The sequence below is a fragment of the Rhyacophila brunnea genome, unplaced genomic scaffold (assembly GCF_057557595.1).
Source record: "Rhyacophila brunnea isolate RB1 unplaced genomic scaffold, BYU_Rbru_1.0 scaffold_10, whole genome shotgun sequence".
Taxonomy (NCBI): domain Eukaryota; kingdom Metazoa; phylum Arthropoda; class Insecta; order Trichoptera; family Rhyacophilidae; genus Rhyacophila; species Rhyacophila brunnea.
The window spans coordinates 42,185,587-42,199,787 of NW_028232752.1; the positions used below are offsets into that span (position 1 = coordinate 42,185,587).

General features: G+C 30.8%; 1 protein-coding gene across 7 annotated transcripts in view; it reads left to right on the forward strand.

Moving 5' to 3' along the window:
- Nucleotides 1-14,201, forward strand: part of tmod (tropomodulin) — a 175,598-nt gene that overhangs the window by 98,254 nt on the left and 63,143 nt on the right. For 2 of the 7 annotated variants that reach the window (XM_085954692.1, XM_085954683.1), the window contains exon 1: nucleotides 6,230-6,674. The exons of the other annotated variants lie outside the window; for them this stretch is intronic. In XM_085954692.1, the coding sequence (XP_085810818.1) occupies nucleotides 6,636-6,674 (39 nt within the window). In that variant the 5' untranslated portion in view covers nucleotides 6,230-6,635. Of the gene's footprint in view, nucleotides 1-6,229; nucleotides 6,675-14,201 lie in introns of those variants that run through there. 7 annotated transcript variants of the gene reach the window in all.

The following is a 14,201-nucleotide window of genomic DNA, read 5'->3' on the forward strand; positions in this document are numbered from 1 at the left end:
GCTAACTATCAAATTGTTTAATTTACATTTTTTCACACCAATAATAATTAATATACGTAGCTATCAATTCGCATTGTAGATTAATTTATTTCATGAGTTATTTATGAACATAGAAATCGAAAATAACAGTGCACCATATGCACTGTACAACAAAACGTCAAAATTGGGCGCGAGCTTGTTACAATGATGCTAAGTCATAGAATATTATTGGTTAGATACTAATCAAACTAATCACTGCCCAGTTGTTAAAACCAAAGCGTTGGAGCGGAGCTCGGAGCAGTCGAGTAATAGGGTTTTAGCCAGATCAGTGGGTCTATTCTATACTTATCGAACGCTAAAGTGATAAATAGTATCAAACTTAGGGTAGGTTTGTATCAAAATATTAACACTTATTGTAACAATTAGGTACACGAAGTTGGTTTTTATTGTTGCAATAAAGCCGCGTTGACACGGTCCAAGTACGATCCAAGTGCACTTGGACCGAGTGCCATCCAAGTGTACTCATATGAGACATCTTCATACTAATTATTCCTATCCAAGCTACTTGGACAGCGTCCTACTCATCCAAGTTAGCTTGGATAGGAATAATTAGTATGAAGCTGTCACTTGGATGGCACTCGATCCAAGTGTACTTGGATCGTACTTGGACCATGTCAACGCGGCTAAAGTGTCTTATTTTAACAGCAGTAAGATAGGTGCTGTTAAAATATAGCACTTATCGCAACAATAAAAACCAACTTCGTGTAATTGTTACAATAAGTGCTAATATTTTGATACAAACCTACCCTAAGTTTGATAATATTTATCACTTTATCACTTTAGCGGTCGATATGTATAGAATAGACCCACTGGAGCGGAGCCGGAGCACCGAAAATTTGTAGTGCTCCACTGCCCCGGTTTTTACCACGTTTTTCTTAGCTCGTATTCTTGTTTGTCCGGTGGTTGTTTATCCAGTACAAATCTTGCAATCGATTTTTAACTAACTTCCCGAATAGCTAGACATTTGAAACTTTTAAAATATATCAGAACACGATACCAATGCATCCTTTTTATACTTTTAGCCATCTTTAAGTAGAATTGAACTAATTTTCGGTTAATTCTGTTTTGTATGAAAAGTTATTTCGGAAGAAATCCGTAATCCAATCCACTATTATTGATTGCTAAGGGATGGTCCTAGCAACTAAATTATAATATTTACGTGCGTTACTATGGAAATCAAAATGAAATGTCAAAATGACATTTCAGTATTCTATATTTGTTTGTTTGTTGCAAAATAGCAAAAAAATGATTTGTCGGCAATTGCCTTATTTGTCCTAAATTATTAATACATAGAATTGTTAAGTTTAAGTTATATGATTCAACAGAAAATTTATAAACGTGGTAAGTATATAAAAAGTTCTTTTTATGTTTTAATTTTTTTTATAATTAGATTTTCGTCCAAAAATCCAATGAAAATATTATATTTGACACTTTGCAACACTGGAATTATTTGAAATACGGCAACACTGCAGTGATAATAACTTTTTTTTTTTTTTTAATATTTGTATTAAACATATATTAAGAATATATATTAAAACTTTTTATCCGGAGCGGAGCAGACCCTGGAGCGGAAAAACTCAGAAAAGGGTCCGCTCCAACCCTCTGGTTAAAACGACTGTCTCGGAAGTCGTGTGTCTTGAAAAATACGTACTGTTTTACGATGTGTGTTTGATCAAGTGCAGGGGTCGGCAAACTTTTGGACCAAAGGAGCCAAATTGAGTAGCACAACGGTAAAAAAATCTTTCGAGAGCCATACGTATATATTTATAAATATGATTTATTTAAATGAATTAATTACATTTTATAATTGTTTATTTATTAAGTGAAGAAGATTTCCCGAATAAAACTAACGTAAATATAATATGTTTTTATTGTTGATATTATAAATATAATTTTTACAGAATATGAATTATCTACTTACAATCTCACGCATTTCTTAAAACTAATGTGAACAAATGACATTTATTTGGAGAGTTTCTGTATGTTTAGTAATTTATGTAACTTGTAGTTTTTAATTTCAGGCGCGACTCCAAATTCTCATCGGGGTTTTTGGATTCTCTAATTGCTATTAATATTGTTCATATTTGAAAATGATTATTGACATACATATTATTATGTAGACTCGAATATGAGTCTGGAAAACTATTCCATGTATTAAAAATCGTAGTATCTACCTTATGTAGATCTTTTAGAGCGCTCCACTTGTGTTGTGAAATTAAATTGCATTTTTCTCTCTCCAAACCCTCATTTTTGGTGGCAAGACCTACAAATTTGGAATCACTCTTTGCTTGTGAAATCAAGAAATAAAATTGTATTTCAACAGTGCTCGTGTCAATATCAAATGGAGAAAAATTTAATTAGTTGACTTTTGCAATGGGCGAATTTAAAACAACAACAATCATACCTTTTTGCATCAACTATCACCGAGAAAAAATTAGGCTCGCGATAATGTCATTATATAATATTATAATAAGTGTATAAATCGATGCCAAAAATAAAAATTTTGAATTTTGCAAAAGTTTTTGTAAAAATGTGAATTTGGGAATTTGGCAAAGAGCCGCACCCCAATACCTAAAGTGCCCCATGCGGCTCGCGAGCCGCAGTTTACCGACCCCTGATCTAGTGGAAGAACCTAATGAATAACTTTATTACTCAATGTTCCATAAAATTGCATAATCAACTTTCTGTTGTAATATAAATACCTAGTTCATATACATAAATAGTTTGGGTGGAGTCAGAAATCTGATTTTACTCATGAAAATAACGAAGATACGAAAGGACTTCATTGCGCGGCCAAGGATTCAAATATATATTACAAATCAACAAGTTGCTTATGAAGTGTCGCAAGCGATTACACTGTCAAATAATATGTCGCCACGAAACAACTGCTGCTCCGGTAATTTATTTCTAAATAATATAAAAAAAAAACGAAAACATAATGTCCATGCAATTTTCAGCATGAAGTAATAGGCATTCAGAAGCCGCGAGCGGTGGATTCATGGCCGAACAAATAGTTAAAAATTACAGCGTCTGTGCTGTAACGAAAATGTATGCGGCGTTACGGATGTCACCTGTCAGGCGACGCCTCTAGCGTCTTTCACGTGAGCCGTAAAGACGCCCGACGTCTTTTCGAAATTTCAAAACGATACCGATCTTATTATTTATATCTATATTCTTGCGGGTGAATCCAAGCTCGGCCGCCGTTTAATTATAAAGCTCCAGTAATGTGTGAACGGTGAGAGCTTTGGCGCTGCGAACCACAACATAATCCATTCGTTAAAAATAACGTTTGAAAACATTGGGGAAAGTTTATATGAAGAAAAAAAACTTGGACGGTGGCTACAGAGCACTTGCTTACCACTATGATCGAGAATAACAATAATTATATTTATATGCATCACACTCACTGCTGCAATTGTATTATTAAACATTCAGCACCGTTAAAAAGGCGTATTTTTAAATATGTATCTAAACATTGCACAAGACGTGTGAAAATATCAATATGTATTAAAGTGAACACGTCCACGAAAACGGATTTGCAATTATCACCCTTATTGTACCACATGTATTATTCAATTTAGAATAATATAACAAAATGCTGTTGAGATATGAGCGCTGATTCGCAATAACGACGTAACGATGCAGGTGGAGTTCATTTTTCAACCACGTAATTTGTATTTATCTGTGTACGAAAGAATGAAATTGGTATGATCAGATTTTATTTTTCATGTCATTTTTCTAAGTACGCTGTACTCAGGCGTTTGCAATGAATCAAATATAATATGTATATATTATTATCGTATTGGATATACCTAGTACATGAATAGTAAATAGAATAACAGATCGTTTTCTTACTTGATAGGGCTTTTTTTCATTGTGGAAATACTAAATAATATATTATAATACCTTCTTTATCATTAATGATGACGGAAAATAATGATATATGCCTACGATTAATAATTAATATTCCCAATAAAGATATGGTATGTATTGTTGCATCAATAAAAAAAACATTATTATTCAACAGTAATGCGAATTTTAATGCTTTATAAAACCTTTCATCAAGTTGATCAGTTATCACCTCATATTATTCTTCATACTTGGACCATGTATTTGTGAGCGTGTTGGCCTTCTCAACCATTTTGCTACCCTAAGTTCATGACAAAACTGTCAACTCACCGATTCGCATCTTACAATTTTATTAAAATTAATCACGTTTATTCGAAGATTGATTGCGTTCCTAAAATCGTATGGCGATAGGCTGTCAGTGGCAGGCAGCATAGGCTATAGAGATACTGTTAGAAATAAAAGCCCAGTCAAAGTCAGAGTCGTAAACACAAAATCATATCATTTAAATATCAATACTACTAGAAGAGAGAGACCGTTAGAATCTCAATCCATGCCAACCCGTTTTCATTAGCTTGGAGAAGGCAGAGATTCCCAGAAAAGAAGCATATAATCAACAATAATTTGAACAATTTAGATTTATCCGTTTATAAATAATTCAGTACTATGCGGTGCTAAACTTTAGCTTGTAATTGCATGCGGTGTAAAAGCAATTGATGTTAATAAATGATCGTTCAATTCGTGATTAGATATTCCCAAAAATACGATGTTATGTTTGATACAGTTAACGTCATCTTAAAAGATACTACTGGGTTTTGACAATGTATATGCAGGGAAACTAACAGCCTAGGAGGCAGGGCAGGAGCAACGAGCAGATGAGTGGTAAATTATGTGAATAGTGAGTAATGTGTATGATTAATTTGGTTGATTGAGGTCGGCGCGTATATGCCTCCTGTTAAACACTATTATTGTACTATTAATATTTTATTTTGACAAGTTGACATGCAATGAAATTTTTTGATATTGAGATTGTTTACGATAGAAATAAAATTATAAAAGTATAACAAACTAATACATAGATAAATAGTGACAATAGCATTGAATAGGCACGGGAGACAGTTTAAAAAAACGTTGAATACATTTTTTCTCATGAAAAAGTGCAAAACTAATTGATTTATTTTTGGACTTCTCAATAATAAATATGGTCCAGAAAAACTGGCGAAATTCACAAAGCACCGGAAGGTGGGCCAATTATTGAAAATGTGTATTTCGTCTTACGTTGGTTGGACAATTAATCAACGTTAAATTTAGGTTGAACGTTTTGTATGCTTACATTAATTTTGTAACACGGTGTACTCAAAAGCTAGAACAAGTAAACTGAAACACGCGTTCGTTCAAATATTTTAAAATCGGCTTCAATTAATAGATGGATACTTATTATTCCTTACAACATTTTTATTAGAGTGACGAATGATTGGTTATTAAGTAGAAAAATTATAATAGATACAGGTAGTCAAAATAAAATATTCGTTTTTCAGAGACGTTCAGAGAAACCAATAATTATTGCCTCTGATATTATATAATATTTAACTCTTTTTGATTCCGGCGGTACTATACATTATGAATATGATTTTGGAAGGTACTATTTTGATTGAAAATATACTATTTGTAAAACTCTCAGAACCACACTTAATATATAAATCATGGACAACGTGGAATTAGAATACAAAACTTTCGTATGTCAGCTGATTATTTAAGTTACCGATTTATGTTTGTAGTTTACTGAAAAATCACTCACCTGGTAAGTGAAAGCTTTGTGTGATAAATTCCGTTTGGTCCAAGACTTTTCTAGTATTTTTTTTATCGTTGTAGGTTTATTTTATATAATTATAAGTTTGAAACATAAAACCAAATGATTTATGTAAGAATGTAAGGCATTCTATTAGGGGCCGTACTTAAATATACATACATGAAAATGCTTCACAGAATTAAGAACCTATATTGAAAAAAATTGGCAGTGGCTTTGGTCAATAAATTAGTGAATTGCATATAACTAATCATAGTAATATTCCTAATCCATTAGAACAGTTTAGCCAAAGAATTTGTAGATGTATGCAATTTAATTGACAAAATTAATGCGATTTCCGTGTTGCTGACTTCACTTTGTCTGAATATTCTGCCCAAAACGCAGCGATAAATTAAATGATTTAGTTATTTTTATTAAATTAATATCCAATCTCCTCATACGTATGACGTATGAACAAAGTCGACGCAACGTTATAAAATATTTGTGGATATTTTGGGTTTGTCAGTGTTTGCGGGTGTATCCGATGTGATCCCACTTAGTGGTTGGGCGACCAACGACCGACGCGGTCATTCCCGGAAAATCAAAAACCCCTCCCCCTCTCATGATCTGAGGGGTGCGCGAATACCCCTTCAAGTACAACAAACGGAAAACACAGTGAAGTTAAAATATTAAGTTTTCGCGCCCTTTCGAGTGGATTACACCGGATATACCAACCGTCGAACAAGTGAAACATAATACGCGCGAGTTTTTTCATTTTATAATTATTCAACCATGGAGAAAACAAAGTTTTGAGTTTCTAAATAATTTTGACGCAATGGTGCAAGTTTTATCGATGAGCAATTATCGTATGGCTGTAGTTGTTTGTTTGATGGTATCTGTGCATTCCTTATTGGATTAAGTATATTTTTTTTAATTCGCTGGTTGTTAATGCTCATCATACAAGATGACGGAGTTTTTTGGATCATGGAGTTCCTCCAAACAAGTAAGCATCATCTATTTATAAGCTTTGTAAAAGGATTAATAGAATTTGCACTCGGATTTCTATTACTTTAATATCTCCGGCCGGTTGTTGTATTTTTATTTCTAGTTTTCACCTTCCTTTGACATTACACGACAGTCTCTGTCATTTCGAATAAGTCCGCAACGTTCATTTTGATGAGCATAACAAAATATTGTATAATATACTTAACACCTTTTTTTATAAACAGTTATATCCGCTTATACATTCCAAAAATAATAACGTCGGCAGGATGACGTGACACCGTGAATAACAAAGAGGCTGAAATACATCATTTAAAAACTTATCACACTACGTTGCTCTTACTATGCAAAAGCTCAAAAATCTTGATGGTCTTGTCTGTAGAAATAAAAAGAATCTTGTAATAAATAAAAACTATACGCCGGGTCCAGATTTTTTTGGCTCATGGCGTAAAAAAATCGTCTACTTATAATACCACGCATTTTTAATGATAAAATCAACATGTCCCAAAGACTTTGTTATTATAGGTAGTGAAATGTGTCTTTACTTTGAAATTAAATTAATGATACCTCATCTTACGTGGACTTTCCTCGTTTAAATCAGAATGATATGTTTTAATCTCGCAATTATATTAATTGTATTTGATCAAACGGAGCAATTAAATAAACAGGTGGGATCCTTAAATTAAATTTGTATAATTAAGATGGTGTATAAAATCAAAGGATTTAAAATACATATTTAAATTACAATTCAAAACTGCCGTAGTTGCAGCACTAAAAGCTTCTTTTTTCAATGACAATAAATTATTTCGCCTACATACTCAAGATTTTTTTACTATGTTTTATTTGTTTAATATTATATGATTGTTGAAATATTCAAAAATGAGTAAAATAAATACCGCAGGCGTAACTCATTCAAACTTTTATTGAAGATTATGTGAGACACTCATTTCAGACTCACATCATTCATATTATTAAACATTATTTGTTGTAAAACGTAGGTAGCTTGTTTCGTAATGTCATAGTGATTATTATTTATTTTAAATATCGTAGTAACTGTTTTTCTTAATAAATTTGTGAATACGTCCATCTGGTGCATTGTCTGGGTATCAATTATGTTAATATGATATTAGGTATAAGGAGTATTTATAATATCTTCAATATGACATATAGTTTTCATGTAAAACTGTACGAAATGGAATAAACTGTCAATGTTTAAATTAAATTTTGTATCGTGTTGACATTGTTTGTAGAAGATACATTTTCACAGAGCAAGAATATATTTCGTAATTGAAATAAAATATAGCATAGAACACTTACTCTAGATAATTTAATTTACTTAGATGTAGAACATTTTGAACTGATACAAAAAGTATATTTCTACTTACAACGAAATTATAGCAATGGAAACTAATACCTAATCATACACATTATTCCAAGAGTATTATTTGTTAAAAAAAACTCAGTTCAAATAATCAAAAGCTGGGAAAATGTATTTTTTTTACTAGTTTAATGTCTGAAGTGAACGGAATCGGTATATTAAATTATGTTGATTACGTAGGTAAACTATTATAGGTATTTACCGAACATTATATAAACATAAACTTACTGTTGAATATCTTTGTAGAATACTTATGTATATACGATTTTAAAATTTAAGATAGTGTATTAAAATAAAAGTACTTACTTATTTGATTTTGAAGTTTACATCTTGAATAAGCAACGATTCTTTTTAGTCTGTTTGTTATGTAAATAAATATAATAGGTAAAGAAATAGTTTATGATACATAAGAAAGTGCCACAATATATTTATACTTAAATATGCATTTGTAAATAAAATATTTGTGTTTTGGATATGCGATTTTTGTCAGTTAAAATGCGCAATTCAAATGAAAAATCTTAATCCCGTTTGATTTTGCAATAGTGACATTACAGGTAAGAATATCGTGCAAGAAGATCAGATACAATGTTGGAATTAATATAATATTTATTTTAATAGAAACCTTTTAGTGAGAATCAACCACCTATAATGCACTTATATGAGCAGAGGCACCAAAGACAGTTAGTGTTTTCGTGTCGCTAGATTTCAAAATCAGCCAAATCCACCTTGAGGTATTTTTGACTTTTTTGTGAATTGCTGAAGAACTACTGCTTTCTAACATTTTAAAACGTGGAACTTATTAATTTTAAATATTCTATACTCGAAATAATATAAGTTTTCACCCTTGTGACTGTCTACCCACTTGACAGAACAATAAAACTGTTTTTCTCCTATTCATCCATTAGAGACAAAAAAAAAATCAATCAAATTCAGTAGATCAGAACCTTCATCACGCTAAAACATTATAGGTTTCCAGCTTTCTTAATGCATAACATCTTTTACGTTAAGTACGTTTCCAATCATTGAAGTAGAAGTATTAAAAAATACTTTAGTTTTCAGCTGCATCTCGCTTACCAAAAATAATTGTCTATGTAGAAGTACTTTAGTGATATTTTTCACTGTAAAAACTTTTTTTTTTTTAAATTTACAAGAATTTCTATCAAATTTTCCACCAAGATTTCGTGCTAAGCCGGTAGCGTTAGTTATGACAACGCTGTTTACAGAGCACGGGGTTAATTTTAAACAGTGATAAGTTTGTGCAAGTCTTGTACACGCTGAGATGAGAAATCTGGTCGCGGAGAGACGACACGATTCGCCTGTTAGGTAGGCGTTGCTTTTGCCGCACAACCATTATTTCTCGTTTCTGAATTCAAACTGAAGATACGATTGAATATATGGCACCTGTCAGCATCAATATATTAGCAATATCTACGAAATCTCGGGCGCCTCCAATAATTAATATGCTTTTTGTTGTATATATTAAAAACGGTGAAAGCCGGTGGGTTTGGCGTCCTACATTTTTACTATGATTTTAACGAATTGTTGTTCAATATTATCATCTGTTTTTCCCGCCTTTCCCACGTTAAACCCAGTCATTATTTCTTCATATTATGTACCTATGCATCTACAGTACTGAGTACAGTGATGTAATCTTAATATTTTTGTCAATAAATTAATTATTTTAATTAACTAATTTATTTATTTAAAAAAGGCACATTGAGCACATAAAAAAATATTAATTCAAGACGTTCACAAGGCGGTATGCAGTCAATGTCGTGTTGACTGATCATTATGGAGAGGTTTTAGCCAATGAGACTTTATATCGCTATGATGCAGGTGGGAACGTAAGTGAACTTTAGTTCGATATTCGTTTGAAAGGACGTCTCTCCATGAGCGCAGCGAAGAAAACCAAACCCCATTGGGTTGCAGTAACATTCTTAATTTTGGTTACCTCTGCAAGTAGGGGAGCTGGCGTTTTCATTATTTATTTATTTAAAAAAGACACATTGCACACATAACAAATTATTAATTAAGACGTTCACAACATGACATTTAGAATAAAAAGTACAAGTAAATCAACTAGAAAAAAACAAGGTAGAAAAAAAACTAAACAAAAAATAATTTTATAGAATAGAAATAAAATAAAAAAACAACAATAATTGAAAAAAATACAAATTCAACAAAAGAATAGAATTTAAAAAACAGAATACATAATGCATCGCTAAATATGTCGATATCTCTAGGGAGTGCATTGACCAGCCGCACAGCCCTCTAGCGAGGGTGAGGCTGACATGCGGAAACAGCTTTCACCCAAAATAGGTCATGGCTGCGCTGCGATCACGCATGTAATTGACGGGTGCATAAAAATTAAAATTTTCCAGAATATCGGGATTTAATGTTTTCCTATACTAAAATGTAATTTTATAAATTGTAAAAGATTAAAAGAAAAAATAATTTCATAATTTTATGTGTTCTCTAAAATGTATTATAACAAATAACAACGTAGAAAATGTGAAAATGAACTGTGTCAAAAAATCAAATAGGTACCTACATACTTTAAAGTAAATAATATGCACATGTATCATTCCGAATAATAATATTTTAATTCAGTTATTTTCAACCGAAACATTCATTCGGACTATTTATATTAGTATTACAACGTTTTTATTAGCTCGTATTCTTATTTGTCCGGCGGTTGTTTGTCCAGTACAAATCTTGTAATCGATTTTTAACTAACTTCCCGACTAGCTAGACATTTGAGACTATTAGAAATATCAGAACACACAAAAATCAAAATGAAATGTCAAAATGACATTTCAGTATTCTATATTATTGTTTGTTTGTTTGTTTTTTATTTACTTCATATCAAGTACAAGTTCGGGCATATTGAGCATAATAATTCAACAGAAAATTTAAAAACGTTGTATATAAAAAGTTCTTTTTATCTTGTAATTATTTGTAGTTAATAAATATTTTATGAAAATTCTATAATCTTGTTTGAAAAATGTTTTGTAAAATTGAAATTGCCAGTATTGATTAGGTTAACAGGTAAATGATGCTTTTTTGTAGGCAAGGTTCTTACGTATGGGTATTGCTTTTTAAAATTATTATACATATACGCTTCCTTACAAAGGTACATCAATAGTGTTCTACCTGTACCTACTACGTACAAAGAAACGAGTGTAATTCAATTTTCTACGAGGAAGTTAAAATCGTAGTACTTTTCTATCGGTTCGCCTGATGGATTCATATTATACGGGTAGTGGCGCCGATTACTAGGTACTCGTAAGTGCACCAGAGTGACTGTCTGATTTGTTTCATACACGGCATTCAGGTTATTCAACTCGTAAAGTCGATAGTGATTATGATTAGTTAACGGAGACATATCGCACACGCGGATTTAATAAAAACTCGTACATGTTATAAATTATAATATTTAATAATAGTGTGCGTGCGTTTAGATTCAATTCAATTTAATAAACTCTTAGGTACTCGTAGGTATTCTTCTGCATCCGAAAAAGTCAATAGAGCCAAAGATTATTAGGTAGTATTTTGAATCAGAAAAAAAATATAACGTCGTTTCCATTGCAAAATCGTATATCTGCAAAATCTCAAGTTTTCAGGGGAGCATAAAAACAGTTTACAAAATGTATGACACTTAAATCAATTCAAAAATGGTTTTCATAATTTTAACGAAAATGCAATTTTTGTAAATTGTGTTATTTTGAGGCGATTTTTGCGATTTTAATTATACAAAAATGTAAAAAAACGCATATTTTGCAGATATAGGTACAATTTTGCAATGGAAACGACGATAAGTAAATAATATAATGGTTCACTTAGTAATATAATGCACTTTTATGTATAAACTATAATCACACATTTTCGATTGATGGATAACATTTCTTTTATTTTGATAACTGTCAATTCATGGTGGAACTGCATTGTATTATTTAATAAAACGCAATTTTTTTGTAGTACTTATTCCACTTTTAAAAGTGGAATAAGTACTACAAAAAAATTACGTTTTATTAAATAAAAACAACAATGGATAACATTGTCTGAATGACATTTTATCTACAAATTTTTTCCATAATTTGTAGATAAAATGCGGTTCTTTTTCCATAACTACTACGTTATCATTGTGATGAACAATTTAATTAAAAACATTAGTGTAATATTATTATTGATTTGATCAAATACAATAGAAAAGTGATGTAAGGTTAAGTGGAGAATACTGCAATTTTAAGTAATTTTTAACTAATTTGTTGTTGTAAGTACATTTTTGTACGGTTGTATGATGTGTTATTCTGTATCAAAATAGGTAGTAGTTATGGTTGACTTAAGTTCAATTGCAAAGTTATTGTTAGAAATAAAAAAAATAGTTGTAGAAAGTTACCTATGTATATTAACTTTTTATAAAGACAAATATCAAGGCATCACAAAGACAAAGATTTTGGACTATACACAAACAAATCCATTTAAAGTTTGTGTTTTACAAAATTATAACGATTCCAGAATGATTTTAGTACATACTGTTTAATTTGACATGCAGAAAAAATAATATTGTCTGCGTTGATAATATTATATTATTTATTATGTTACGTTTACTTGATTGTTTATCTGAATAATTATGGTTCATTGTATAAAAAAAATATAGTTGTCAAATCATTTTTATTTCGAAGGGTCATTGGAAAATAAATATGTTTGTAATTTGCTACAAATGGATTTGTAATGTAAAATGGTTGACAATAATTTAATCATTAGCAATGGTATCCTTTTTTAGATTTTACTTATTACTTACTAGATATTTTGACTCCATCTTCATAGAATAATATTGTTTTATTCAATATTTCAATATATTTGCATCACTACAGTTAAGAAGTAGTAAAACTTATATTGTAATATTTATGTATCTATTAGATATGATATTTTTCACTAAAACACGTTAATTGATATAAAGCGCAAAGAATGCAAAAAAATTACGGTGTTGATTTTTTATAATTCATAAAGGTGTATTTTGGCGTTGACTCCGAAGTAGGTAGCGTATTAAATCTTCCGAAATGAGCATTTTACGTACAAAATGTCGATTGTATTTTTAATATAGGTACTTAAAAATTTTAGGTTATATTTTTAATGACTAATTTATTCGACATAATATGCATTTCATTGGATTCGAAATTTATCAAATTATATTAAATAACAATTACACGTAAATTGTAAAAAAATTGTAGGTACCTACCTTGCAGTGGCGAAGAGTTGAGGTAGGTTGTCAAGATCCGACTTAAACAGTGCATACTAAACATTGTCACTCAAACGTATTTGTTTTCATTGAACTCAGACTGCAATGTGTGCATAGTGTTTGTTAGTTTTAAAATTCAATCAAAACGTGCCTAATCTAAACCATAATGGATAATAATCAAAAAATATTCGTTTATCTATAAAATGTATTTTATCGATTATAGTTTGGCTTAGGCTGGGCTTAACTAACTTTAATAAAATATTTAATAATCTAATAACACCGTTTGTAATATGTATTCTTAATTTAACGAAAATACTTAAGTATGACTGAAAAGGTGTGCACTATTTTAGTCAGGTCGCCCATAGCATACCTAAAATATTATGGTTTTTGCAGGGTTTAATTGAATTTTAAAAACTAACCAGCACCATTTGCAAATTATATTTTTAGTTGAATGAAAACAAATAAGTATGACTGACAAAGTTTAGTGTGCACTATTTATGTCGGATCTTAACGGCCTACCTCCACCCTTCACCACTGCTACCTTCTTTTCTATACAACACAATATTAATTCTCCTCAAATATACAGGGATGTTTTCCCCATACCTACACTTTTTTAATTTCGAGGGCAGTGTACTCGGCATTTGAACATATCGTGATTTTTTGTATTCCGACAAGATGTTATAGATTCTTTGTTTAGATTAGATTGCAAGAACTATAGATAGGTACATATTTATGTAATGTTTATTTAGATAGCTTTAAAAATGTTTGTATACTTCTGCATCCGTTTACCAACTGCTGCTATTCAAAGATTTTTAGCGTTATTGACAGGTATTGTGATTATTGTAGCATATAATATTATTATGTTGGTTTTCAAATTAAATTTTCTTTTGAATATTATATGAACTAAA